Source organism: Alternaria atra (assembly GCF_907166805.1).
Source record: "Alternaria atra isolate CS162 genome assembly, contig: 21, whole genome shotgun sequence".
Taxonomy (NCBI): Eukaryota; Fungi; Ascomycota; class Dothideomycetes; order Pleosporales; family Pleosporaceae; genus Alternaria; species Alternaria atra.
The window spans coordinates 6,572,641-6,600,305 of NW_025091319.1; the positions used below are offsets into that span (position 1 = coordinate 6,572,641).

General features: G+C 51.4%; 9 protein-coding genes across 9 annotated transcripts; 3 read left to right on the forward strand and 6 right to left on the reverse strand.

Moving 5' to 3' along the window:
• Positions 1-1,956: 1,956 nt before the first annotated feature.
• ALTATR162_LOCUS2645 (uncharacterized protein) lies at positions 1,957-5,212 on the reverse strand (the record flags this gene model as incomplete). Its single annotated transcript, XM_043310251.1, has 8 exons — positions 1,957-2,058; positions 2,109-4,048; positions 4,096-4,430; positions 4,477-4,766; positions 4,816-4,859; positions 4,913-4,926; positions 4,981-5,068; positions 5,122-5,212. 8 exons carry the CDS (start codon positions 5,210-5,212, stop codon positions 1,957-1,959), a joined length of 2,904 nt encoding a protein of 967 aa, XP_043166186.1.
• Positions 5,213-6,182: 970 nt separating this feature from the next.
• ALTATR162_LOCUS2646 (uncharacterized protein) lies at positions 6,183-6,555 on the reverse strand (the record flags this gene model as incomplete). Its single annotated transcript, XM_043310252.1, has 3 exons — positions 6,183-6,256; positions 6,315-6,389; positions 6,468-6,555. 3 exons carry the CDS (start codon positions 6,553-6,555, stop codon positions 6,183-6,185), a joined length of 237 nt encoding a protein of 78 aa, XP_043166187.1.
• An 878-nt stretch (positions 6,556-7,433) lies between these two features.
• Positions 7,434-9,489, reverse strand: ALTATR162_LOCUS2647 (uncharacterized protein; the record flags this gene model as incomplete). Its single annotated transcript, XM_043310253.1, has 5 exons — positions 7,434-7,466; positions 7,514-8,904; positions 8,952-9,065; positions 9,122-9,253; positions 9,300-9,489. The coding sequence occupies 5 exons, from the start codon at positions 9,487-9,489 to the stop codon at positions 7,434-7,436; spliced, it is 1,860 nt and encodes a 619-aa protein (XP_043166188.1).
• A 426-nt stretch (positions 9,490-9,915) lies between these two features.
• On the forward strand, positions 9,916-10,351 carry ALTATR162_LOCUS2648 (uncharacterized protein; the record flags this gene model as incomplete). The annotated part of the gene is made up of 3 exons (XM_043310254.1): positions 9,916-9,963; positions 10,020-10,088; positions 10,184-10,351. 3 exons carry the CDS (start codon positions 9,916-9,918, stop codon positions 10,349-10,351), a joined length of 285 nt encoding a protein of 94 aa, XP_043166189.1.
• A 148-nt stretch (positions 10,352-10,499) lies between these two features.
• ALTATR162_LOCUS2649 (uncharacterized protein) lies at positions 10,500-11,209 on the reverse strand (the record flags this gene model as incomplete). The annotated part of the gene is made up of 2 exons (XM_043310255.1): positions 10,500-11,062; positions 11,113-11,209. The coding sequence occupies 2 exons, from the start codon at positions 11,207-11,209 to the stop codon at positions 10,500-10,502; spliced, it is 660 nt and encodes a 219-aa protein (XP_043166190.1).
• A 445-nt stretch (positions 11,210-11,654) lies between these two features.
• ALTATR162_LOCUS2650 (uncharacterized protein) lies at positions 11,655-13,221 on the forward strand (the record flags this gene model as incomplete). Its single annotated transcript, XM_043310256.1, has 2 exons — positions 11,655-12,307; positions 12,360-13,221. 2 exons carry the CDS (start codon positions 11,655-11,657, stop codon positions 13,219-13,221), a joined length of 1,515 nt encoding a protein of 504 aa, XP_043166191.1.
• Positions 13,222-14,170: 949 nt separating this feature from the next.
• Positions 14,171-15,499, reverse strand: ALTATR162_LOCUS2651 (uncharacterized protein; the record flags this gene model as incomplete). The annotated part of the gene is made up of 1 exon (XM_043310257.1): positions 14,171-15,499. The coding sequence occupies one exon, from the start codon at positions 15,497-15,499 to the stop codon at positions 14,171-14,173; it is 1,329 nt and encodes a 442-aa protein (XP_043166192.1).
• Positions 15,500-16,414: 915 nt separating this feature from the next.
• ALTATR162_LOCUS2652 (uncharacterized protein) lies at positions 16,415-17,453 on the forward strand (the record flags this gene model as incomplete). The annotated part of the gene is made up of 2 exons (XM_043310258.1): positions 16,415-16,887; positions 16,937-17,453. 2 exons carry the CDS (start codon positions 16,415-16,417, stop codon positions 17,451-17,453), a joined length of 990 nt encoding a protein of 329 aa, XP_043166193.1.
• Positions 17,454-22,594: 5,141 nt separating this feature from the next.
• ALTATR162_LOCUS2653 (uncharacterized protein) lies at positions 22,595-23,958 on the reverse strand (the record flags this gene model as incomplete). The annotated part of the gene is made up of 2 exons (XM_043310259.1): positions 22,595-23,316; positions 23,370-23,958. The coding sequence occupies 2 exons, from the start codon at positions 23,956-23,958 to the stop codon at positions 22,595-22,597; spliced, it is 1,311 nt and encodes a 436-aa protein (XP_043166194.1).
• Between the last annotated feature and the right edge of the window lie 3,707 nt (positions 23,959-27,665).

Genomic DNA, 27,665 nt, shown 5'->3' on the forward strand with positions numbered 1-27,665 from the left:
AAGCTCCTTACGCAAGGATCTTGAATACGCACTCCAACTGCTTAACCAGATGCCACGCCTCAGCTACCTCAAACTCGGTGTCGGCGTTGTTGAGTTTCTAGCTTACAGTGCTCCAGAGTCAACATCAGAGATGCCCAACCTCGCCTCTATCCTTGATCGTGTCAGGCAAGGTAGACTGAATCACAATAATCACTCTTTGCTTAGAGCTCGGGACACGGTCAGTTGCATGGTAAATCTGCACAAGGTGCGGCTAGAATTGGAGTGGGACGACTTCTTATTGAACTCTTACACATAGGCTGGTATGACGCTTGGACCTCCATGGACGAGAGCTGTCAAAAAAGAGATGAAAGGACGATTTGGGAAAATGATCGTTGCGTGTACCAAGGACACGGTTGTGAAAAACACAATATATTGATATTCAACTGACCCATGTCGTTACTCGACAACATTAGTATACCACGAAGCCTTGGGCGGTCTTCGATAGATTGACAATACCCTGACACATTTTACTCCGCAGCAATAGCATCCCACGCAGTCTTTAACGTGCCTCCCCAAATACCCCTCCATCCCTCTCACTTCCTCACTTCCTCACTTCCTCACTTCCTCACTTCCTCACTTCCTCACTTCCTCACTTCCTCACTTCCTCACTTCCTCACTTCCTCACTTCCTCACTTCCTCCTTTCCTCCCTTCTTCCCTCAACCTCGCTCTAACATCCATCAACGCCCTGCCCAAAAGATTCTGCCCCCACCGATGCCGATTCCTTTCCGCATTCTTCTCCGCAAACCCCACACCCCAGATGCGATCCAACGGACTAGCCTCGACCAGCTCACGCTCACCAGTAGCTAACAGCATGCGTCTCAAATTCTCCGCATCATCGCTGGTCGTAAACTTGTGATACGTGCCTTGCATAACAATGTCCAATTTTCCTGTCACACAATCAACAAGCTCCTCTTCCCAACAACATGTAGATAGGGAATACATACGTTCATTCCAAACCTTCTCATCGAACCCCCTGACTTTTCGTCCTAGCGCTTTATGCGTTTTCGGATCCGTAGTCTCCAACATCTGCCTCGCAATCTTTTCGTCGTTGAAACAACGTGCTTTCTGCACCATCATCCACATTTCGGCTGTGGCGTAGGTTTCGTTGTCGATGCTGAATCTGGACCAGTACCATTGCGAGAGGTAACCGTGGCCATCGTGCGGCTTCCAGAAAAAGACGGGTTTTGTGGTGGAGGGGGAAGGAGTGGTGGAGGGGGAAGGAGTGGTGGAAGAAGAAGAGGAGGAGAAGGAGAGATCAGGAACTGTTGTCACCGGCATCGTTGGTGTAGTAGAAGTGTTGGTTGAGATAGGGGTTGCTGTGGTGTGTTGTGTGGGTTATCGTGGTTGCACTGAGGTATAGTTTGTGAAGTAGTTCAGACAACAACAAGTTCCATCAAAGACTCGGCATTCTCATTAATATAGAAAGTGCGTAGCGATGTGACTCAATCATGGTTATACTCTCCTAGGTAACATCGATGCTTTGGGCGCTAGTCGCGGTGTTGTTACCTTGGTTCAAAGGCAGTTGCGCCCTTACGCCCTTCTGTTACATCACCGTCGTAGTAAATCACCAAAATATCAAAATCAGCCATCACACAAAATTCGATTCCCACAAAAAGAACGCTCCAATATATATATGATCATGCTACATGTAACAAGAAAACAAGGGTATGCGCCGTATCTTAATGTTTTCCCTTCCTTCAAGAACAAACGCTACACATGCAGCCCAGCCATCGAACAATCTTTCTCAACAGTCCAGAAGTTTCCAAACAAAAACATTAATATATGAACAAAAAAATCGCGATTTCAGGGGTCGTCCTTGGGAGGCTTTGTACACATCAGAGTAAGCGATGGTGTAAAGAATATCGGTGGTGGAGAGAGAGGGGCGTGGAGTTGCAAAGACGAGAGATGTAACCATTCTAGGCCATTCCCTCGATACCCTGCGAAAGTCGATCTTGCATAGCCTTGACCAAGACAGGCGGAACCGACTCGTCAGTCGCACGAATAGTAATCCGGTACATCTGTCTCTTGTTAGCTTTGCGTTCTTCCTTTCAGAAGCACTGTCACGTACCTGCGTCTCAAAGTTCGGTTCCAGCCTCAACAAACATCCAAACTTGCCCTCACTGCTATGCAGCACCGTCGCACCAACAATATTCTTTACATTAGGATCCACGCCCGTGACGATCCCCCACTTGAATCCTTTAACCACTTTTTGAACAAATTCCGAGTCCATAGTTCTGTTCTTGTTCACGAGACCGAAGATACTCTGGTGTTCACGCGGCGCGCCACCAATCTGCTTCCAGCGCTTGAAAAAGTCTTCTGCGCTGAGTTCGGCGCCTTCCATGTACTTGTGTAGGAGGACGGGGAGCTGGAGGGTCAGGCCCTGTAGGGCTCCGGCAAGGTAAGATATGCGGATGGTGGGCGGGTCGATGAAGACGTTCTTGCATTCGAACATGATAGTTTGTTGCGTTTGGCCTTCGGGTGCAATTGTAGTGTCTGGTAAACCCTTGATATCTGTTTTCAAGGTTTCCGCTGACCTGTTGTCGAGTGTGGTTGTGAAAGACCCCATGGAGAACTGTGACTTGTTCGTGAAGTAGAAAATGAGCGCGCCGAGTTGTCCTCTGTATTCTGTTCGGAGACCAATTTGTATTTGCTGGTCTTCGTAGAGTACGCCCTCTGACCGTAGTAGGAGACGGGTGTATCCAACCTCCCAGTCAGGACTCAAATGAGCAGCGCTGGCGAGGTTCGGTGCTTTGGAAGTCTTGTTCACATCGATGTTGAGATCCAGACCCTCCAAATCGCTTGATATCGCGGTGACACCGTTGCCATTCGTCGCGTCAGTCTTGCCGTCTTTTGGTACGGGTTCTGTAAAGCTTCTCTTGACGCCAGCAGACGTGTTCTGCCTTGCAAGACCGAACTCTTTGAGGTCTGCGTTCGCGTCCTTACCTCCAATGACCCATGTTCGTTTATCACTGGTGGTGGCATGCTTTTGATGTAACCGCGAAAGCAACGCTGACGTCCGTTCTGGGTAGGGCGGCATTTCGTCGCATACGGTGCGTAGTAAGTCGTCCGTGGGCATGGTGGCGAGGGTGAGGTATTCGCATGCTCTTTGCTGAAGTTCGGAATCGAGCGAATGGCTGTAGGCGCGGAAAGCTTGAAGGAGCTGAGGCTTGATTTCGGGGAATAAGTTCACGTATTTGACGTAACATGATAGGAGTATTGCCCGTGTAGTTGACGAGCAACCCCGCATCTTCGCGCTCAACGCCATGAACTGCTCGATTGGGCTACAACCTTTGCTATCCGCGATCAAGTGGCCAAACTCTCCAAGCAGGTATCCGCCAATCTTCACAAGCGTCTCGTGGCAGTCCGACTTGATGTACTGTAGGATCGTTTGCGCAGCGTACACTTGTAGCTCCTCGTTGTTTGTCGTGATCTGGATAACTCGCTGCCAAACTTCGTCGCTGACATGGTCTCCGGCCATTGCGATCAGCCGCAGCGAGATGTCCACGTACCATTGAACGTCCGTAGCGTACTTCTCTGTGAGAATAGCAATCTTCAGCACCATCTCTTCTCGTATCGCGTAATCGGCGGATTGCAGGTATCGGAGGAGTTCGTTCACGATCGCTTGTGCATTCGTCGGATCGCACATGCTGTATAGTAGGTCCAGACCTTGTCTTCGCACACTGATATCCCTGTCTCTTAACGATCCGATGATGATTGCCTGGTGCTTCTTAATCGGGTCGAGGTTCTCAGATCGGGCAGCCAGATGCGTCATGGCCTCCAGTCCTAGATAGCGCACGTTGGTTTCCCTAGATGCGATGAACTTGCCCAGCCGTTGCGATATTTGAACCATCAGATCTTGCTCTGTGTCGAGGTGTATTACGAGATTGATCGCTTCGAACAGGACGGCATTCTGCGCGTTGTTCTGCTGTACGTTCTTGGGCATTTCCAGCGCGGAGTCCATAATCTTTTGGAGCGCTTCGCGAATCAATTTCCGGATATGTGAGTCCTCTGCTTCTGTCAGCGTGTAATCCTCAGCAGCGAGAAGCGGTACGAACCGGGAGGTGGGTAGTACTGCAGCAACTTGAGCAGCTTGACCAAAATCCACGGACATGGCACCTTGTAGTAAAAGTAGCCTTCGGCACACTCGTTGTCCACGACTATCCGCTTTAGCCTGTTTGCTGCTTTGATGTAGCTTCCCTTGTACTGCTCGGTATTGTCCTGGACGAGTGCGGTGACCAAGGAGGTTACCGAAAGCGCCACGCCCATGTCAGGGTCGTCCATGAGCGATATTATACGTTCGGCCCATTCGTGCTGTACAATCGCAGGGTGTTTCCGGTATAGCCGCAGGAGTGTGAGAGCCGCCTTCTTCTTCACAAATGCCTTGGAGGCCCTATCCGACGTCAGCCTCGCCATTGAATTCGTCTCGTGCCACTAACGGTGATATGAGAAGTCTGTGAACTTCAGCGCTTAGTGCTTCTCCCAGCTCCTTTCCACCCACGTTCGCAATCGCATGCAGCGCCAGACAGTTGTTGAGCTCATTCTGATCCAGCAAGTCCTTCCTGATGCTGTTAACGACCAGGTGTAGAAGTTCGTGCTCCTCGTGTAGGAATAGGGTAACGGCGAGATATCCAATCTGCTTTTCCGAGTATTTGGTCGCCGAGATGAGGTTCACCGCTTCGAGATGTCCGAAATCGACGTTCCAACCGAGTATGTAAATGTATAGAAGCTGCGAGAGTCAGCGATGGAGCAGGAAAGTCGGTGAGTGGCGTGTGTACCTTGCAGACGTATTTCTTCTTCTGGTAGCCATTCAGGCCGGCATCTGGGGGAAAGTCTGTCAGAGAAGGTCATGTAGGAAGCGTGTCCAAGAAGTACCTCGAAACTTTTGCCTGCAGCGCTGTTAGCCTTCCGGACATCCTAGGAACTCGGCAGCGTGTACCCACCGTATGTTGGCCAATTCCTTGTTGATGCGCTTCTCTTCCAGTTCTCTCGCGCGGGCATTTCTCAGATCAGCGATGAACGAGACCAGTCCTGTCCAAATGTGTAAGCTCCATCTCTGGCATCGTGGGTATGCCGTCATGTACCTCGCATCGTGGGCACGTTGCCCGACTGTTCGCGGCTGAAGAGGCCTCCGCCAGCCCTCGCTGCCATCTTGGACGTGACCGAGGCCGCCATGCTGGTGGTCGTAGACGTGGTGGGTGGGCGGTTCCCACCTGGTAGATAGCCCGACAATGCGGCGGCGGTAGTGGTGCGCTATGGAGTGGTGCGGTACGGGCCTCGAGGCAGGGTTTATGCCGGCGTGCGCGCTGCGGAGCGGAGGTGGATAGTTCGCGAAAGGGGCGCCTGTCAGCGGATTCTGGAGGCTGGCTGCAGGCTTAGGGCGCAATCGAAAGCAGGACATGAAATTGGAACACGCAAAAAAGGATCACAATACCACTAGAAGCTATCCAGCTGTTTCCCTGGATGCACAGGTCACGGTGGGTAGAAGTGGATGTTCTACACATGGATGCCAAGCAAACAGGGTCTAGCGTGGGTAGCTCCTGCACCGTGCGACGACACCGCAAGTCATCCCATACATACTGAGCATAGCATACAGCGACCAATGCATTCAGTCTACGGCATGGCCAGATGGAAACCCGCAAATGGCATCACCACGACAGCTCACGTGTGTACATATCCCGATCGATCGTCCCGCCGCTCTTCCCCGAGCTCGACCGCAAGCTATCGATCGATGAATTGTCCTATATACAAAAGTTGAGAATACATGCTAAGAGGGTGCGGCAGTTGTGAGAGGCAGATCTCTTATGAATGCGAAAGCCTTCAGGATTGCTGTAGGTATACACAGTATGGCCAATCTCCAAGTCAAAGACATCTGCGGAGAAGAACATACCTGCGCGCTTCATACGTATCCGAAGCAAGACGCGTCGACGCGTTCTTCGTGCAAAGCAGAGAAGGAATAAGAGCATAAGTTCAAATCTGGATATTATCATTCATTGGTATCAGGTATAATCTCTCGACTCTCTCAGTCAGGCCCAATCGCCTCCGACAGTCCAGGTAAACGCCAAAAACACCCTTCCATGCCTCTTCGGTATCCCCACGCTTCAAATGCATCATCATCGCACACCTTCACACCACCCCGACCCATTTACTTCTTGGTAGTAAAGTCGGTCTCGAGGTTAGAAGAACCGTTGTTGTCAGCGCGACCGCAGTTGCACGCATCTACACCGTATTGTTAGAAACTTCATTCAATAGCATACCGGCCTAGGATATCACATACTTTCAGTTCGCTTTCCGCAAGCACATGCTGAGGAGTCCTCTGGTAGCTTGTTCTCGGAGACGGCCTTTTCGCAGGCTGAGAGTTTTGTTAGTACATGCAATAAGCGATAGGTGGGTAGAAGATGAGAAGGAGAGGGAGGGAGAGGAGACATACTGCACTGGAGCGCAGGCTGCTTTCCGCAAGAGCACTTTGCCTCCTGGGCGCACACGCAGGTGCCGTTGTTACGTCCGCAGCAGACCATCTTGGATGTTGTGGTGGAGGTAGGTAGGTAGGTAGGTAGTGTTGAAGTGTTTGGTAAAAGTGCGGTAGTTTGCTGGAACTCGTAAGATAGTCGAAGTAGTGTGTGTAGAATGAGCTGTAGATAATAATTCTATATCGACAGACAACCCTTCTTTATACCTGTCACTCACTTCTATGTACTATGTCATGGACCCTGGATTGCTAGCGGGAGAATCGTGTGAGTGGTTCATCCGACCAATCAGAGCCCTCTTGATTACGCTGATGTTACACCGTGAGGCTGGAACGCCACTGCCGCTTATTCACTGCTTTTCGCAAGTCTTTCAGTGGTTGGAGATCGTTTGAAGTTTTATCTGATTGATATGGGGTTTCTGAGGTGGCTGGATGTGGTGTTAGGTAGAGATCTTGGTGAAGATACGTTATATTCATACTGTTGCGACTACAGTACCACGAGCGCACCTTTGAACACATTGCACGTCGAGGAAATACTTTTAACATATTTGTCATTAAGTGGAGAGTGATTTATTAAGAAGATGTAGATACAAAACATAATCATGTCGTAGAAATCATTGTGGCGCCGTGTTCGTCCGCTTCATTCCTTTGCCCTTTAATCGTTCTCTTGCCGGGGATTCTTTGACGACCGTGCCTGGAGAGACCTCTTCGAACTCTCCCCTAATTTCTCTCGCCAAGGGGGTCCGTGGGCGCTCATCAGTACCCTCCCCAACCAACGTGGAACCCCTACTCCTACCTGGAAACGTCCCAGGCGAGTCCGTAGCCCTGCGTGCCAGCTCTCTGACCCTCCCAGGGGAGGCTCCCCCAGGACTACCTAATGTGCTCACATCACCCGAAGATCGACGCCCCTGGTGTTTAGACAATGACTGCCTAATGCGAGAGTATTGCGTCCATTTGGTCAGCCTGGAAGTCCTTAGTACTTCCCCGACGGCTTCTTGGAGTTCTCTTACCGCATTGTTCTGCAGCGCTTGGAGCAGCACAATCGCGTTCTGGTGGTCTCTGCTAGCCGTCGATGGGGCTTGTTGTGCGAGGCCTGCTTCCGTTGCGTTGGCGTGTTCTTTGATCGTCTCAAGTAAGCCACTGTCCTCCTTGATCTCTTCAGCGATGGCTGCAGCGCCCTCCAGTGTTTGGGCTAATAAGCCTAGACCGAGCAGTCCTTCCGATCGGGCTTCGGGGTAGAAGCGTTGTCGTACTAGTTGGGCAATCGGTCGGGCAATCTGAGGTACCTGTAAGATTTGTATTTGTACTGCTTCAACGTCTTTTTCTGCGTTTGGTCGTCCAAGATATCGTAGCATGGCGACAATGGTACGACCAAGCTCGACCATTGGGTTCTTCATTGTAGTGCTTGGTAGTGGTTTGGCTGGAGCGAGAGCTTGCTCGACGATATGGGAGAAGATTACAGTATCGGCTGAGATCTCCGGATCGATTGCTTCTGTATCGGGGCCGACCGTCTCGTACATGACTTTCTCGATGTTGTAGAAGTTGCCGGTGACGAGCTTGCATAGCATGGCCGCTGCCTCGCCACGGACTGAAGGATCGTCCAGTACGAGCATACGACAACATGCTTCCATGAGTCCGGCATCTGCAAGCAAAGCCCTGTTAGCCTCTGGAAACGTAAGATGCCGCATGAACCCAGCTGCGGCATAAAGAAGAGCAGGCTTATCGCTCTTCTTAAGAATCAAAATTAGTCGGACATGCAGCTCCATGATCTTGACCATGTCGATGCAAACCTCATCAGACATGGCCAGGTTTCCCACCATGACACAAGCGCATATCGTAGATGGATATGCGCTGTCCCAAGGCGCGCGTAGTTTTGCCTCCAGTCTCTCAATGACAGGACTTCGGACATTGAAATTCCGTGCAAAGACATCTGTTGCTGAGGCAGCAGATAGTAGCCCAATTAGCTGTGCCAGTAGAAGAACCTGGGCTTCATCTGACGTGACAGTATCGGCGTTTTTGCTCGTTGCGAGCTCCTGGAATACAGCGTCGATATCCTCTGGCTCGAGCCGGGCCTCAAACTCCAGCATAAGGGTAACAAGATCGTCGAGAAGTTTTGGTGTTGCTATCCTTTGCTGGAACTCGGGATCTTGAAGGTAATGTACTAGAATAGCCACATATTCCAGATGATGGTCTTCATCGTATTGGAGTGCTACGTTTAGCAAGCTCTTGAATGTCTCGAGCGAAACTTCGTCTTTGAATTGAGCGTCGCTCAAGTTGCTCGTGGTCCAGCTGAGCAGGTCCGTGGCGTAGTCCAGCGCTGCTTCCGGTATCCTGTCAAGTACTAGAAAGGTGCATATTGTGGCATCCAGTCTGAGAGCGGCCGCCGCAGCTTTGGCGGGTTCTATTCGCATGAGCTGCATGTCTGGAGGATCCTGTGGCATTGCTCACCAAAGTCATTGCAAAGATTGAAAAGTACAGCCAATGTGGTCAAGCGTAGCTCCGGCGATGGAAGACAGCCAGCGATGGCTTGGAGCTCTCTCACGGCGAGCTCCCTGTTGGTATCTTGACTTCAGTCAGACTGTTTGCGTCGGAAGAAGGTCTTTTTCAGGATACAGTACCATTATCAGCAACCGAGTTGCCGATGACTCTCAGGTATTGCTTGGCTATGGGATCCTCATGGCGAACGGTAGACAATCCACGAAGAGCGTAAGCAAGGATGCCGCTGTCTCTGAACGGAGCCTGCCATCTTTCTATACACTGTCAGCAGGGTTGGCTTCTAGCAGAGGCACAACATACTACGACCGCCAACAGCCGTCCCGAACAGCTGCAAGGTCTTCTCTATCGCTTCATTGTCCCCACTTGATGCAAACGCATCGAGCTTATGCACGTAACCTGTGAGGACAGCGGTCTGACCTGCAGGGTTCCCTTGAAGTAGGCGCTCTAAAGACGCTATATAGTCGCCAAGCTCCTCATTGGGTAGGGGCATATCGCAAAAGTGTGAGGATGAAGAAAGGCAATCGCTGCAAAGTTGTGGCAAGGCTCAAGTCTGCATAGTGGCGGGAGAGATGGGGAAAAGGCGAACAAGCTACTCTCAGTCCGGAACCAGCGTACAAACAATAGCAACTGGTAGGATCGTGTTTAATTAACACCAGAAAAACTGCAATGCTTCAGCCACTTGTTTTTCTCAGACGCGGAAAGACGCGGTGACCTCCTGCAGCAGCGTCGACCCACTGGCCGGTTGGCGTTGCCTTGTCCGGCTCCGTTGGACCCCTGGAAACAGATCCCTTGGCGGCAATTGAGCGATCTGGCACCGAACACTCAAACACCACACGACGTCAAGTATCACGCCCGAACACATTTCTTCCGACCACCGACGCTCGTTTAACCCATCTCCAACACTCCGTTAGCCAAGATGACGCGCGCCACGCAGACTATCAGCATTGGCATGCTTCTGACCTCCGTATAGCAGCCCCTTACCTCTTAACATATAAAGACTGGTATGCTAACATGTGAAAGATCTACCTTTCCCTATTCCTTCAAGTCGTCCCTCTGCCTCAGAAGGTCCAAGAGGAGATTGTCCCTGTCGTAAGTCCCAGCTTTACCTGAACATCTCGGCCCCACTACCTTTTACCACGACCACCTTCACCATTATTGCTGGACTCTCACTGACCAGGTTGTAGCTCCCTTTCTGGGCTCTCATCTCCTTCGGCGCATACCTCCTCTTCAAGCTCGGCTGGGGAGTCTTCACCTTCAACGATGTACCGGACGCGCACAAGGAGCTCATGCAGCAAATAGCAGAGGCGCGGAAAGACCTTCAAGCAAAGGGCGTGGATGTTGGTGAAGACTAGATGGGATGAAAGTGGTTGGGAGCAGCATAATTGGTGTCGGTTTGGGGCATGCAATGAGAGTATTGCGGGGTCTGTAATGGATGGGTATTTGAACGTTCTACAAATGCTATGGCGAGATAACTCCACGAGTCTTGCCACATTTCGAGGCTCACGCTGCCGCAGCGGCCTCCGCCTTCTTCTGTGCTTGCTTCAACTTCTTCTCCGTCCTCATGAACTCCCGAATGCCTACGGGTATATCATCGAACAACTTGTCCTTGTCCGCATTATCGAACCCAGTGTCCCAGTTCGTTTCACTCCCGCCACCATCATCGTCCATACTGGTAGCAACGTGACTCGGCGACGTCTCTCCCGCCACCATACTCCCTGTCCCCTTTCCTTCCTGCCGTTGTGCCTGCATCGCTGCTCTTGCTTGAGCGCTCTTCTCGGCCCACTCTTCCATCTCGTCTCGATACATATCCCACACACAGTTGACGCATCCAGACATGCAGCAATTATCTGGTTCTTCAGGTCGCGGAGGGACTAGTACACCAGCAATGTTCTGGGAGGAATTCATAATCTCCTGTTTACGTTCTTCCAATGCAGTTGTGGAGCCGAAGATTATACGGGCTTTGGCGAATGTTTCTTCTTTTTGCGTCTTGGGTGGCTCTTTTGGCGGCTCAGGCGTCGTGTGGGATAGCGGCTGTACTTTTGACAGCGGTTTCTTCAGCATGTCTAAATCTTGTCAGTTCTAGTCTCGCAGACAATATGAATGAGGGCCCAACCTGCATAGAAGCCAGTGATAGGCCTGGCTTGTTCGCCTTCCGGCGCTATGTATCCTTTGAAGCGACGCTGTATCCGATCACTATTCTGAAGCCCCATCCGTCCTGCCTCTATCGAGGCACGCGACCTGCGCCATGATCTCAGACATGAAGCGCATAGCCTCTGGCGCAATGCCAGTGGGCCTGAGTATGCCATGTGCTCCATTGGTTCCAAAGAAATGTTCGAAAGATGAAGCAGTCACAAGTACTTCAATATGCTTTGCTATGACATATCGAGGTTGGCCACTTTCGTCGATTGACAACTCGCGAGCTGATGGAACGTACCGATTGACTGTTCGACGTCATTTTGCGCCGCCTTTCCGAACGTCGGCAAAAGCTGCAGCGAACGCCGACAGGGTAACAACACGCGACGCGTCGCATTCACTGTTATCGTCGCATACCCCACCAGCACGTACACCCTTACATTCAAGTATATTCCTACCACGAGGACGCTCAAAATACGCGCCGATACTACGGCTCCAACTAATTCGACATATGCGAACATCATGAACGAACCACCGGCGAAGCGGAGGAGAACCAATTCGCCTGACGAACAAACATCAAGTCCTCTAAGGAAACCTCCGCGACGACCCTCCTTTGCGTCGCCTACCAGAGCCAGTCTTGCGCGCAACTATCCAAACCTCCTCTCCTCTACATCGCCTCTTAAAGCGTCCCCAAAGCGCAACAGACAAGGAGCTGTGTTGGCTAGAAACGGTCTTCGAGGAAGGAAAGAGAGCGAAACGGAACTACCAGGCGGGCAAGATGAGCCAGAACTTCCAGGAACACCATCACAAAACGGACTCGAAAAGTTGAAACTGCCACGCCGAGGCATTCTCTTCTCATCACCAAGCAAACGACCCCCACGTGTCAAAGATCCCGTAAAACAGCCTCCACCCAGTTCGAAAGCGCCAGCAGTACAGTCAGACGACATCACCGGGCTCATAGAGGACGGTCCTGTGGAGGACATCACCCAAGAAGCGGCACAAAAGAGACAACCTCCAGATCCAGAGATTGAGAGAAGGAAGCAAGAAAAGGCACGCCTGCAGCGTGAAGTAGAAGAGTTAGAGTCTCAAGTGTCAAGATGCATTGAAGAGGTGGCCAAAGAGCAGCGCCGTGGTCACGAGGATCCTTTACAGCCTCCAGAGCGCGACAGCTTGAAGTGAGTATAACTGTCTTCCATGGTAATCAAGCAGAAACTGACACAGTACTAGGAAGTTCATATCCGATATCGCTGGTACTGATACAGAGCCGGAGAAGCCTGCCCCAGTATCAAGTCTGCTTTGTTCATTCCTACCATTCGCAGCCCTCTCCGTTCCTCCGCCTCGCCCGAAACAAACGAATAAGCCAGTTCCATCGCACCGCCCAGTGGAACTCGCGGATCCCTTGCCTTACCTCGAAATGTTTACATCACTCAACTTCTCCACACAACTGAGCCTTCCTCGCGGCAAGGTCTTCCCAGCCTCACGGCGGGTTCACCAGAAGCATACTATTGATATTACGGGCCCACAGAAGCTACTGACAGCCCAAGTCTCTATCACAATCGACGCATTGGCGAACGAGATTATTGACATGCATCTTCTACGGATCTCACCATGGGCTGAGCGCGAACTGGGCACCTTCATTCGCACAAGAGCGCAGGAAAGAGATCTCGGTAATGCCTCCTGGGCTATCGACTCGTACTGGGAGATTGCAAAGAAGCGCGCGCAATACTGGCACAAGTGCGAAACTACATTCGCGCATCTACTCGTAGGTCGGACTGCGGAGGATACCGAGAACACCCAGCCGGTGAAAACCATCACACGCAAAGACCTAAGCAGGAACTTAGGTCGCAACACCCTAATTCTACAAGACAAACACGTCCTATTAAAGCTTGACTGGCAAATCAGCTTCGATTGGACAGGCGAAGCGGAATCAGAGGTTACTGTCGAGGCCGCCTTTCCCCAGGTTTGGTCAGAGACAGGTGATGGTGCTGCGGCTTTTAGAAAGATACCCCAAACCTTTGCTTCTCTTGTTCGCAGTAAGGGTGCTTTTCAGGCTACTAAGGTTATGGTAGCGTTGTTGTTTTCGAAATAGATGGTGGTTGCATAATAGAGCGTAAAGGTATTCCCCATATTTTACGTTGATGATTGATAAGACAAGTTGTAGTGTATACCTTTAGGGTGTGCTTTGCTGTTGCCTCGACAAAGGCGAGCCTTCCCGTCTTATAGCAGGCCACGGAATCATGGGAGAGCAATTCGGGTGTGTTGAATTCGTAAACATCTCGGAATCGTTGGATTTGCGTTCTGTGTCTATGGAGTTGATAGAAATTGGTCCGAATCATTGGATAGGAAGTCGTTGCTGATCCACGGTACAGCCCACCCTACCCTTCTCATCAAGCTTCATATGGGACACGGAAGTCCTTCCTAACTTCCAACCTCCCACACTCCCTTAACCCTCACTACAAGGAGAGTTTGCGAATACTTATTGGGTCTCTTTGCATCAAGCCTTCCGCTCCCATAAACACCCACGAATTCCTCGAAACCATATTCTCATTCCCAGAAACCTATCTCAGTATAAAGATAATCAGACTGCACTGTAAGTGCCCTGGTTGCGCCGTAGGAATTATTATCGAAACCGATCCCAAGAACATAGACTATCGGATCGTGAACGGAGCGAAGAGAGGCGCGAAGATGAGAGGTGCTGTGAATGATGAACGGGATACTGAGATCGCGAGAGCTGCTTTTAGGGGTAAAAGGAGGTTACCGGAGTCTGAAGCACCGAGAGAGGACTAGGTGTGGAGTTCTCGGTATCTAGGCCGGTGAAGAGGCTTAAGAATGATTTTGCGAAGACGTTGGGGATTTAGGAGGAAGATGGATGTCTAGGTTCTTGCATAGTTTATCAGGATATTCTTTTACGAGTTAATTTGCTAGATTTTATACTGATCTGCAAACACGCTGTCATGAACAGGAACAAGGTATTACACTCTAGGCTTGAAGGAATTTGATAGAAGTGCGAGCCGCGCAGGGCCTGCTCGTACAGGCCACTACCACCTGCTGCGCTTTTTTGGTATTGTGTGCCATAATTTGTACTGGAGTCGCCATGTTCGTAGAGTCTTAAAGACCGGTTCGCACCCGGGTGGGGCCAAGGGCAGAATCTTGAATAAATGACGGCGGACAGATTCTGGATCGATCCTATTCTCGTCGTCCTCGAGTTGCGCGAGCCAATTCGCTGCTGTGCGCATACACGTTTGTCTGCGACGCCTGGCAATCAAATCATCCCAGCCGCCCGGCTTGCCCAAATCAGCAAACATGAATTCAACCTGCTTAGTGAGGAGCATGAGTAATATGTCTTGCGGATGCATCGAGTAATCGGGAAATAATCGAAGCGATGGGCGGACCATGCCCATGGCACCGAATACTCGGTCTCGCAGATCTGAGCATTGCGTGTCCCAAACCAGTCCTCCAACACCGAACCAGTCCTGGGGAACTTCACCTCGCCTTAAGCCAATCGTAAAGATTCGTGCACCTGCTCCACCCTTATAGTTTCGCAGACCCGCCTTTTTGTCTTTGTCATCTAGACGCTTCCATGCTTCATCCAGTCTTTCTAAACCCGAAAATAATGTGTCCCATGAGAGGGTCTTCGAGCCAATGCGTATATTGACGACTTTACCAAGTAAAATCTCTTGTATAACCCACAGTCTTGACCAATATGGTAGATTTATGAAGCAGTGCAAAGATGGTAGAATTGTGCGCGTTTCTCGCTGGCTCACGAATTGTTGGCGGGGATGCTTTTGATTCCGGAAAAGACTCTCGCGGACTATCAAATCTACAAGTTTATCGCTGCCTTTGAACCCAGAACCAAGCCAGGCCTCGACGGTGGCTACACTATAGATATCTGCCATCTGGTTGACCTGGTGGGCCCTCTCATCGTTTTTCTCTTGGTTGATACATATTTGATCGATCCATAACCAAGCTGAGCTACAGTCTCGTCTTATCTTCAGGTATTCGTAGAGATTTTGCCGAATCGAAAGCCAGCCTCGGCAGTCAGGGCTTGTAACGAGTATGTCGTGCACTGGAAACTCAGGGCCCCAAGTGTACGATAACGCGATGAAATGGAACGTTTCTTGGGTGAACCTTTGATAAACAGCCTTTCTCTTGTCGCTGCTAATCAAATACTCCCCTCCAAGTTTAGCCACCTCCTCGTGGTAACGAGCGAGAGCATCACTATGCCCACTAAAGTCGACGTGCTCCAAAGTGATCTGAATTGGACTAGACGGGTCTGAACTCGAATCGATCGTTAGGAGGCGTATTTCCTTGTTTTTGAAGTTCAACGGAGTGTGCATAAATCGCACATGCTTAGGTGGCATCTCCATCGCTGTGATAAAGCTGTGCGTGCATGTTCGCCTGGCTATTGAGACAATGCGAGCTTTTGCAAAGGAACTTTGATTTGGACTCGGGATTGTGGAGTAGCGCTTGGTGACTTGCTCTTCTGTTAGACTAATAGCGCAATAGACGAGGTCTTTGGTGCGGTTCGATTTGCGACGTCTGTATCGTGGAGGCTGTTGTCGTGTCGCAAAGACCAAGTCAGCTGTAAGTTCGAGCAGCGTCGAGGTGGAGTAAATTCACGAGGCTGAGGCCCACACATGGCTGACCTCCTGGACATGCCCTGCGCCCCACATTCCGTCTCTCAATAATAGCCGACCGCACGCATCAGCAGCGTGTGCAACGCGAAAAGACCATCTAGAATTCAGCCCATCACTGCCCCTGCACTTGGTGAACGCAACTTGACCTCGGGAGATGATGAGAGCCTGTAATATGCTCTTGTGACACCAAGGAGATGGCTTCTTCGAGGCGCCTTCGGCCCGCACGAAGCCTGTGCGGCTGGCCAGCCCATCGGGATACCCGCGCCCTAACCAAAATCAGACTGACATCCTCAATAATGTCTATTCGACATACTATTTGGACTGGCTTGACTGCAAGCTGAAGCGAATGTCGTCCGAATTAGCTATACTGAAAGATGGTTACCGAAGCCTCAATTATGTGGCTTGCTGAAGAGCGCACCTGTCCTTCATCTACCAGGGTAAACAACGACTCGAGGGCGCGAGATCCAATATCTACCAAGTACATTCGGCAAGCTCAACACGGGGTGTCCGTGTATTGAGGAACTGCGGCTTACTATAAGTAAGCCAGTCTGACGACGCTCATAAAGAAATCCTATACTTCACAGCTCCTGAACGGCATTTCTTACCACCTTTACATTCTTTATCTCTTATATCAATTCCTACACCATGGGATTCTGGAGCGGCATTGCAGATGCCTTCTCACGCGATGGAGGCGCAACGCATTTCTGTGAGAAACTGCCAGTTATTGGACATGTTACCGCAGGTATTCAGCTGTTAGCAGGCAATCCTGAACATGCCAAGCGCGCTGCTGCTACAGCTACAAATTCCACACTCACGGCTGGGGGCGCGGTTGCTGGATTCATGGCTGGCGGCCCTCTTGGTGCCGCGGGTGGTGCTGCGCTGGCGTCGACCGCTGGCATTGCGTGCGAGTATGGGATCAGCACTACCATCGATGACCAGAATGTGAAAGGAAACGTGGGTGAAGTGAGCATCAAGAGAATTGTTGTCGATGGAGCGCTGTCTTCAATCACTGCTGTCATACCTGGAGGAACTGCAGTGATTGGCAGCGCGGGCAAGGAAGTTGCAAAACAATCCATCAGTTCGGCTGTCAAAACGGGTGTTCTCACAGGTCTCTCCACGTATGCTATCTCCAAGAATAGTCTAACAACTCTCGCTAACCAAACCCAGTGCCGTACAAGGTTACTCGAAAGGCCAAGTGAGACCTACGACGGGTGAACCAGAAGAACCCGAAGAGAAGAAGGACCTAGTCCGAGTGGTAACACTTGGTCAAGAACAGGCCGCTCAACACCTGATTAGGGTCGTGAAGAACTTCAAGACCGAGCTCGCGGTCAGTCCTTTCAATGATTGGACTCGTCTCAACGGCGATGCGAGAGACCTGAGTGGCTTGTGCCATAATCTTGCGCAATCTCTACCTACTATCAGACTTGACTGCGACTGGACAATCGTAAATGGATTCTATGAGGGAGGAAAAAACGTGTGGACAACCAACGAAGACTGCTTCGTTCGTCTGGAGTCAAAGCTAAAGGAAACGAGGGCTCAAAACGAAGCGAAATGGATAACATGCAGAGAAGGAAGAGTGGCCATCAGAAGCGCAATCAAAATGCTCGATGAACGGATGGCTTCTGAGGTCGTAAGAGTACCACGCGAAATGGTGAGGAATTGGATGGAATTTGTTGTACAATAGAGGCTGCTTTTAAACTCCCCATAACAGAGACGCAAGTTGCTACTCATATCCGGGGTGTGATGGCGAGGATATGGCAGAAGGTATGCATGCTGTAATTGAGAAAGAACCAACTTCTGCTGGATATTAGTACATCGTAGAGGTGTTCACACATACCGTCAAGGTGCTCACAGAGATGTTCCTTTGTTGCGGTTTGTAGTATTGAAGTATATCTGAATTTCACATGCTCCATATTCACCAATCAATCGCCAGCACAAATATCCAAGATGCTACACATACCTTGCTTCACCTCCATACCTACCATGTTCCCATTAACCGGCATGCGACGAACTAGATATCTCAATGAGATCACATACAGCATCCAAACACCACCGTTGCACAACACTAACCCTTCTTTCTCTCCACCAATAACCTCATCACAGTCCTACTAGCGCTATAGGAATCCTCCGACGCAAGCACCCCTCGCACCCTATGGTGTCGCGTCGTGTGACAACAGACTCGAGAGCAAAGTATGGTACTTAGGCGGGTAGTCACAGCGCGAGCTGCATGGCCGGTGGATGACTGGTGCTTGTGGGGCGAAGAGAATGCATGCAAGGTGCCCGTGCAGGAAGCGGTTCCAGACTTTCGCAGACTGCTAGGTTTGGGGCCGTTGTTTGCTTTTGTGCGTGGGTGAACGGGATGCCGTAAGGCGCAAACGTGGGATCGTGGGTTGTGATTGTTGTTTGTTGTGGATCGTCCAGGTGGGTTGTTTCAGCGTGTTCACAACGCACTGCGGATCTATCCACATTACAGTGACGAGAAACACACCGCGGCAGTCTGGATAGCAGTCGCGGTGCGAGTCACGGTTTGCCGACCATCGTTCGGGCAGTTGCTGCTCCATTCGGAGAGCTTCCGGCCAAATATTTCTTCTTCGGCTTCGCCAGCAACGGACGCAGGATGCCTATCCGAGGAATATACTCGCCTAGGTACATACGAGCTCCCATAGCCAGCAAAACGCCTCGCTAGTATGCAGAAAGGTCTCGGTTCTACAGACGTTCTGGCTAGGAGGCGAAGTCAACGATAATAGTGTTCCGATCTTTCGATTCCGCGCTACCTAGTTCATGCATGTTCGCGTAAAGTTTGAGAGTGAAGTATCGAATGACGTGAATAGAATCTTGGAAGGAAAAGAAGGCGAGTCGTCGTCTAGAATGCTGGGCACCTACCACAAAGCCGATCAGACGATTTTCTCGTATGCCCAATGCCCTGTGCTCATAGGTTGATCGTGCAGCTTCACGTGGGTAGCCAGCAATATGGCGCCCTAAAACCAAACCCTACTAAATAGAAGAAACAAAAAGAAGCTATAGTCGGTCGTTGACGTTGGCTTTGTTAGTTCCTCGCCAGACTTGGAAAAGCATAGAGACGGTCTGAGCTGTCAAAGCCGTTAGAGATGGTAGAGTGCACGAAGAGTTTGAGCAGCGAAAGGCCTTGAGTAACTTTCGGAGACCGCCTAGTTGCATATACGCCGATCGGAACGCCTACCCGCTGTCAGTCTCACGCCTGTCCTTCCTGCGTACAGAACTAGATGTGAAGAGTACTTTGTAGCTTGCCGTGGGAGATGTGTTACTAGAGTCTGACCACATTTCTCGGGCCGGTCGTACGTGTACGGAAAGCCGCTTGTGTCTCTGAGGCGGGACTGCGGAAGAAGGGGTATGCCCAGTCGTTCGTGTGGCGGATGCAGCAAACTCAAACGTGGTGGTACGCTCGTGGAGGGTGGACTTCTGCAGCAAGCTAGATGAGGACCATCGTTGCATTACCTAGGTTGTCAAAGGCGCTCGTTGCAGTGAGGAGCGTCCCGTAGCAGAGGACTGAACCAGCACGTGTCGAGCGGCGGCGTTATGCCGTACCATGTATGGGGATATCGTGCTAGTATTGAGCAACGATCTCATCATGTTGTCAAATGTTTCTCGCAAATGGCTGATGAGGCAGATTTGGGTGATTACCGTGTTACCATGCAGCGCCATTGCATGTTGTTTGTGTGACCGACTAGGTTTAGGATCACCCTAGGAGAAGCAAGCGTGCGGAGAAGCTCGCAGTATGAGTATCTGAGGCTTTAGTGACCTTGGATATGTATCTCCGGTATCCAGAGCCGAACATGGGCTGATAATGGAAGGAACTTTTCCTTTGGCGTGAAGCTACGCTTTTGCTAGTCCGATGCGATAACTGATCAAAGTACCATCGGCATGTAGCGCCAAATAGCCGCATGACGATACAAATATGCTTTTGATAGTACCTATGCTGGGGAAGGGGCGATCACGACGCAGCAGACGTGCCCCAGCTAAAGGAAGGAGAGAAGTACCGAGCATCAGGTTCCAAAAGCACAGCTACCCGTAAGGCTCGATGTCACTCGGCAGACCCGATGAGATGGCCCAGCTTACCGTGAGACCGTGACACAAGACAAACAAGCCACGAAGCTTACTGCGCAAGGTTTCTCCTTACTTTGGAGCCTTGACATCAATCAATGTAGCAGTCCCTCCCAGGTGTCAGTATCCGATCTGCGGCGTACCGTGCTCATTCGTTTATCTGTGACGCCGAATAGTGTCCATCACATTCTCGCAAAGGGTAAGCGAACAAGGTTCTGCAGGTTTCGCCTAAGAAAAGGACGGTTCGGGGTACTTGCATGGCGCTCAAAAAGCATGCCTCCGGGGTGCGTACGGAATCCGGAAGAAAGAAAGAGATTGATGCAAGTACGGTATACGGGTGACATGGAACGCACATGTGATTGACGAACAGCCACATTTTTCTGCAGAACCGAGGGACGATGTCATTCCGTACGAAGCGAGATTTCAACGCCCTCTAGGGTAGGTTTCATCGATATAGTTCCAATATGAGCTGAAAGCAAATCTTGATGCCGTTGAGCGACCAGGGCACTTCTTCCTATCGCATGCTAAAATTTCCCAAGACCGTTTTCTTGCTGAATATTGCCTAACTCGGAACGAAATTAGCATACCTATAGATGCATGCAATTCATCCAGCGAATGGGCAAAGGCACTTCGATCGCATTAAAATGTCTGGACCTAGATTCGGCAAAACGTTGACTGGCCATCGCCACACTTGCGCAGCTGGATCAACAACGAACAAAAAGCTTGTTGTATGGACATTGTCTGACACGAGAGGGCCACGGGTGGGATGCATGTGATGCAAAAGGATGGGGTTGAGGGATTTCTTGCTGGAAAGTGGCTAGCGGCAGAAGGAACAACACAGGTTGGTGTGGACTGGTGATGATGATGATGATGATTGCCACACCCACCAGCCGTGCTCCTTGGCATAATGTCATCCTTACACCAGTTTGCTCCGTAAGCCTTTCTGCACGTCACTCGACGCCACTACCCGCGCGCAGCACCGTACGAGATGAGCACGTATTTGCTGATTGCTGAGAGACCTTCGGTAGCGATGACCGTTATTACTTTTGATCGGACATTCACCATGCTTGTCATATGACGAAGGATTGGCGGCCGCAAAAACAAACTCTCTGTAACGGTGCCTTTCCTTGCCTGAATGCGTGTTGCGATTGGTGCCGAAGAAGTTTTCCGGTGACGCCTAACTGCAAGTGTAAGCGGATGTACATTGTACGCGACGTGCTAAGGTATCTTGGAGGCATCGGTAGCCGACACGACACGAGGGCAACGGAAGCTGAGGGACGTTTGATGGTTGACTGGCGATTCAGCCCTCCTTGAAGACCAGCTGACCGGCCAGCAAGCGAGACAGGGACCATAGCAATGGCGTTCGTATGGCTGAGACATGTTTACAGCTGCCTGTGTGTCATTTCGTGGTATGCCTCTAACAGCAGCAGGATCGCATCCTGGAGGACGATTGCCGCGCAGGTCCAACAACATGGCAATAACAACAGTACACCATCTCAGCCACGAGTAGCTTAGCATAGCCTCGCCAACCTCCATCTAGTTGTACATCGTGTGGCCTGAGGAATCCGTTTAGGCGGCCGCCTCCAGTCTCCCAACAAAGATCTGCGCTAAGGGGATGGCGGAAAGCGCAGAGATGAGTCTCGATCCTGCATTCAGGTTATCAATCGGCCACGACCTGCATCCGGTATCCGCTGCCTTCCATCCATAATTCCCCTTGAGAGTGCGCCTAGTAATCTTACACATTCACTTAGACCTCTAGCAGTTAGGACAATGAGGCAGGGCGCAATCCCGGCGTGATAGTCCCCGTCGAGTCAAGCAGGCTACTGCACACTTGCACACTCGGCACACAGACGACCATGCACATATCGGCCTTGGTGGAGCCTGTGATTTGCTGGTGGCTCTAGGCTTACAGCGTAAATCGCGATGGAGACTTTACGGATGCATATGGATGATGCCCAGGCCGTGGAGCCTGGGTGGGGTGACAAGACAAAGTGGTTGGGTACGAGATTGATTTCTTGCGCAAGCGTATGTACGATTTGGGCTGGATGCAGAACTGCGGCAGGGTGGCTGCAGATTGATGCGTTGTGTGAGTGGGTCGACAACGTTGGGTGTGGTCGAAGCGCACTTTCGGTGTGAACATCATGGAAAGAGACATGTACTAAGGGCAATGTCAAGAAAGCGAACACAAGTCAAGTGATGGGATGAGAATATGTGGCTTTCTTAGTCTGCTTGCGACTGTCGTCGCAGCGACCGTATGTATGTTTTTGCATTTGTTTGAGTTTGCTCGGGGCAAATATTGCTGTCCTTCTTGTGGGACCTACTACCGTACATTGTTGAGCTAGTGCTCTGGTATCTCTTGATGTGAAATTTGAACGAACGTGATGGCAGTAGACCTCTACCGGTCCAATACCCAACAAGAACAACTCCGGGAAATGCCCAATGACCCCACTCCTAATATACGTGGCAAAAATCGATGGTTACCACACCAGAATCAAACTCCGTGCCATCAAGGCGATTGCCCAAGTTAAACGAGTAGCCAGATAGTTCTAAAGTCCAGAGCCGGAGTATCATCCGGACTGGTCTAGTTTTATAACGCCAAAGAAAACAAACCGTACCAACACCGAACGAGAAATCAATCGCTGTTCGTGTCATCGTGACTTTTTCGAAAATTGTATAAACACATCGTGAAGAAGCAAATAGTAATAAATAAAAAAAGGTTCCGAGGCGCCAGAATGGAATAGGTGCCTAGTAGACATGGACCGGAGCCATCATGGACGGCTGGAAGGAGACATGCTTGACCAGGTTGGCCGCCTGGATGAATGGCTGGAACCACGTATTGGCAGGGGGTTGAGAAACGTATTGTTGTTGAGGCTGCGGTACTCGGGAAGAAAATTTGGGAACCTGGGAAGAGGAAACGTGTTGATACGAAGATGTCGAAGATGCGGATGAGGCAGATGAACATGCGGAAAAAACCGAGTCGTTGTCCGAGTTGGAGCTTCCAGACGAAGTGGAGTGCTGGAAGGGTGATGGAGCGTATGCTGAACCAGGGAGAGGAGTAAACTGGGGCACCGCAGGTGCCTGATAGTAGGCGTTGTACGCGGCATCCCGGCTGTAGTCTACTGGGCTGAAGGGAGGAGAAGACAGGGGCGTTGAGACCGCTGACTTGGTAGCTGTGAAAGCTGAGCATCGAAGGATCATCTCACGAATTTCAGGGATGGTTGCCCTGTTGGCGGGGTTGAACTCGAACATGCGCCTGAGGATGGCATCGAGCTCTGTGGAAACAGGGAGAATGGTCCTCAGAAACTTGGGATCTTTCATGAAAGCGCGGAAGGTGCTGTCTTCGAAAGAAGCTCGCTTCCATGGGTTACGCCCGCATGTGAGGTTGACAAGCATGACTCCCAGACTCCAGACATCGTTGGGCGCTGATGCATAACATGAGTAGGCCTTGGGTGCCGATGTCTGGCATTCTGCTAAAAGTTAGCACGTGACTCTGGTTGAATCAGATGGGTATCAAACATACCTGGAGACATGTAGAAAGTCGAGCCGCATCCAAAGTCAGAGGTGACGTGGTCGGTAGTGGCAAGTCCAAAGTCGGCAAGTTTGCAAGTCATTCCCTGGTCAGTGACTAGAACGTTCTCAGGCTTCAGGTCCCGGTGGTAGATTCCAATAGAATGGCAGTATTCAACGGCATCCAAAACCTGGAGGAAAGCGCGCTTGGCCATGGCATCATTACCGACGTATTTGCCCTGCTCGGTGATGTTGGAGAACAGGTCACCTTCTGGGCAGTATTCGATGACAACGTATGTGCAGTCAGGAGCGTCCATTATCTTGACTAGAGAGACAACATTGGGGTGAGCGCTGGCCTGGTGGTGGAGCTGGATCTCCCGCTGCTGGAACTTCCTCTGGCGAGGCTCAAGACCGACCTTGTTGAGTGCTTTTACGGCATAGGGGATGTTGGTTTGGATGTCCACGGCTGTGTACACAACGCCGTAGGCTCCTACACCGAGGATGCCAGTCAACTGAAGTCGTCCAGCAAGAACTTGACCTAAGCGGTCTTCCGGCGCGCAAAATCCATTTTGGGTTGGGGAAGCTGGGGGCGTCGGGTACATATTGTGAGTGGGAAGGATAAGAAGTCCTCGTAGGTCCAATGAAGGCCTCAAGGACGATGTTAGAGTGATCCGGAAAATGGAGGTTGACCTGGTCCGTGTGGATACAGCAAACAGTCCCGGATGGAAGAGTCAGAAAAGAGAAGAACGTATTATAGAGTAACCGAATCCGGCAAGTCAGGTGACTTGGAGGTTGAGACGGTAGAGTGAGTCTGTAGGCTGTCGAAGTGAAGAGTGCTTGACAGAGAGCGAAGAGGCTGTTGTGTGGTTGAAGAAGGAATGTGTTGGGAGGAGAGTAGAGTAGGAGGAAGGTAGTGGTTGTTGTTGTGATGGTGGTGGTGGTAAAGGGTGAGGCGGGATATGATGTATGTGTATGAAGACGGCTGGGCAGCAGTGATAAAGAGAGGCTTCACAGGAGGGCCCAGGTGGCTATTGGCTCGACTGGAGGCCCCGGTTTTTCGTAAATATAGGGAAGGAGCGGCGCTATGACGAAGAAGGATGGGGCTACAGAGCGAGTGCAGGCCATCAGCGATGTGTGCCATGGCCTCCGGCACGCACGCACACGCGCTAACGTATGGTTCCACTCGCGCAACCCACCCTGGCTCAGCAAGCTCGTCTCAACGCGCGCAGGGAGGCGAAAGTGAAAGCAGCCGGGGTGTGCAGTGGTGTGAGCCGACTTTACCCAGTTGGACGCTAGGCCGTGTCCAACAAAGACAGTCATGCAGCTACCGAGCGGCCGGGGCGTGTCCTTGATTCACTTGAATCATGCCGCCTGCGACTCCGCTGCTCACCGGGCGGCTGTGACTTGGGGCGAATCAGACGCCTGTCAGCACTGAGAGGGTGACACACAGGCCTGCTCTCGACGCGACAAGTGCAGCAGCCTTGAGGCACCAGAGCGACAGGTGCAGAGAGCTATGTGCAAGATGGTGCAAGCGGACCCGCGCGCTGTGTGTGTGGCGCGAGGCAAGTGTCCATTCACTGCTCTTCACCGTCCTGCTTGTCGCTCTACCGTGGCCACTCACTGCTCGCTCCACAGGCGCTCGTCAGCTCGCAGAGAGGACACATGTCAAAGGCAGATCTAGCCAGCCCTCGTGTCCCATTCGTTGCCTCCCCAGCCTCTGTTCTCGCGCGGCCCCCCCTGATCTCAGCATCTTGTCACCGGCCGATTAGACGGGCCCACCAAGCCTCCCAAACGACCGCGCTTCGCCCCAAGCAGATGCAACTATGCAGTTCCTTGCCTAGTGTTGCTTAGCCTCCCTAAAGACACTGCTGCAAAGCCTGCCCAGGCTTACGACGTCTCGACAAGCCGCGAACGCACGGGCGGCGTTCGATAGTCTTCGCTGGCTCCGAGGGCCCATGACGAATGCAGCCCGTCCAAACGACGATCTCGCAACGCTGCGGCACTGCTCTGCATCTCTGACTGTCATGCCGCCAGACGACCTTTCGTCCCGTCTGCCTGAACCCAGTCTTGTGTCTAGAGGACGGCACAGTGCCTGTCACCAACCCGCGGTCACGTTTCGGGTTTCGAGTTGGTGGACCTGTCTTTCTTTTCCGGCGCTTCTGATCGTCCTTCTTTGTCCTTCAATTTTCTTCTATTGCCGTTGCTGCAATCAATGTCCAAGGGCGAGCTGCTTCCAGTATTGGGACCGCCAAAAGAGCGTTGGCGATGACACATGGCACTTGATGCCCGATTGGGCCCAGTCTATCCCACGTCCTCCAACCTTGTTGCGCCGGAACATTCGCCCTGTTTGTGTAGCACCTTTTCATTGGCTTGCCTACTATATTGCTTCTCGACGATGACTAACCGAACCGTTCGCCATCAACACACCCTGTCGCTCGGCTCCGTGGGCAATTTTGTCTGGATGAGCTGGGCCCGCCGGTGGCGCACCAGAATCCACCAGAATTTTCGAGACTGCTCCGCCTAGCCAATTAAGGCGGAGATTATTTTGTACTTTTGTGCCAATCATCATTCGAGTCATCCCTAGACCTACGTGTTGTTTCAATCCAGTCATGGCCTTGTGACCTGGCAGTCACCGCCTAAGATTGTCTTGCTGTTCCACTCACACCGGCTATTCGCTCAGCTGTTGATGTCGTGGCTTCTTGCGCAACACGTTGGGGCGAACTTTTGCTCATCCGTGGTTTGCCAGTCATCGTGCAGCTCCCAACGAGAAGAACATGTTCCATGGCTTCCAGATCGAGAAGCAGAGCGTTCTACCGGCTCGTATCTCATCCCGTATCCATGCCCGTTGACAGAATAACCGACTCATTGTGTCCATATATGAGTCGCAAGAGCTGGGATGAGCACCAGATTGCGATGCTGACCCCAGCGCAAGCGAGATAGCCGTGCAAGCACCTGCAGCTTTCAATTCTTTTCCTACCCCCCCGGCGTCATCCGTGCATGGGCACAGATACCAGCCAAGTCCGCCTCCCGTAGGCTAAACTTACGAGCGGGAGTCTGTGAGTGAAAGGGACCGAAGATCATGTCCTGAGCGAAATTGTTCTCTTGCGCTGGTTGCGGGTCACTATCATGGCCAGAAACTTTGTTGGTATTCGAAATGAAGCAACCGTTCCCACGAACATGGCCACGGGTGAAAGCTCGGCCGCTCGGTGTGTGTGGTAATTTGTCAAGCCGCTAGCAATCTCTTCATAGAGCGCATATTTTGTGACTGGGTAACTTGTGAGCGTGATGCACAGCAACGTGCAATTTGCAATACCTAGGTAGTGCCCACTCGTACCAAGTACGAAGACGCTCGTTCTTTGCAAGTTGCAAGCAAGACTAAGGCACCCCCTGAAGAATACGTTGTCACCCGCCTTCAGCCTCTGCAAGCCAAAAAAAAACTTAGCAGGTACCTGTAGAGTAAGTTTTGGTGTCTACGGGCACAACTCGTGAAAAACGAGCTGCTTCGTATCATGCTGTCTGCTTTGATCCGTTCGACCCGCCATAGGCTGCTCTATGCGCGCTTTCGATCCCGCTGATTCAGAATCGTGCATGCTTTCCTTGCCGGACAGGCGTTCTCCACAAAGCTCGAGCGTTTCAGTGGAGGTGGTCGAGAGTCGCATATTCACCGCCAAATGCTATCCAGGATTTTACAGGATAAGCCCCAGACCTTATCGATAACTAGTGGATAAGATCAAACCTCTGACATCCACCAAAACTAAATCTGCCCCGCCATCTCAACCTCCTGCGCCCTCAAACTCTAACGGCAGCTGTGTGATCGAGGGAAGGTCCAATCGATCTGCCGTATTCATCGTAAGAGTAAAGATGGCTAACAGATCTTGCGACGTGGCGTCGGCGGCTGGAGGTAACAAAAGACGGCGCCAGTGACCATGGTCGAAGATCATTCACCCACTTGCAGGTCCAGTGAATTCCAGACACTCAAAGATTTTCGTTGCCAGCATGCCAGCCTCGTTTTCCTCGTGTTACTCAGCTTTTGTTTGGCTCCGCCGGAAATGGCAGCTTCTGGCGACTGAGAAAGTGCCGACAAACCGTCAATCGTCAGCTCATGCTTTGCAGCTATCTGCATTACCATTGGTCGAGCGTGCCGTATAGCAAAATATAGTATACACCGCTCAGAATCGGTCCGAACATTCCTTGGTTGATCGCCAGGCATGCAGTCATCCAAGGTTTCGCTGTTGCTATGGAAGGACCAAACTCCGGAAGCTTTCCAAGGGCCATATCATTATGCATTACAATAACTACACACTTGGGG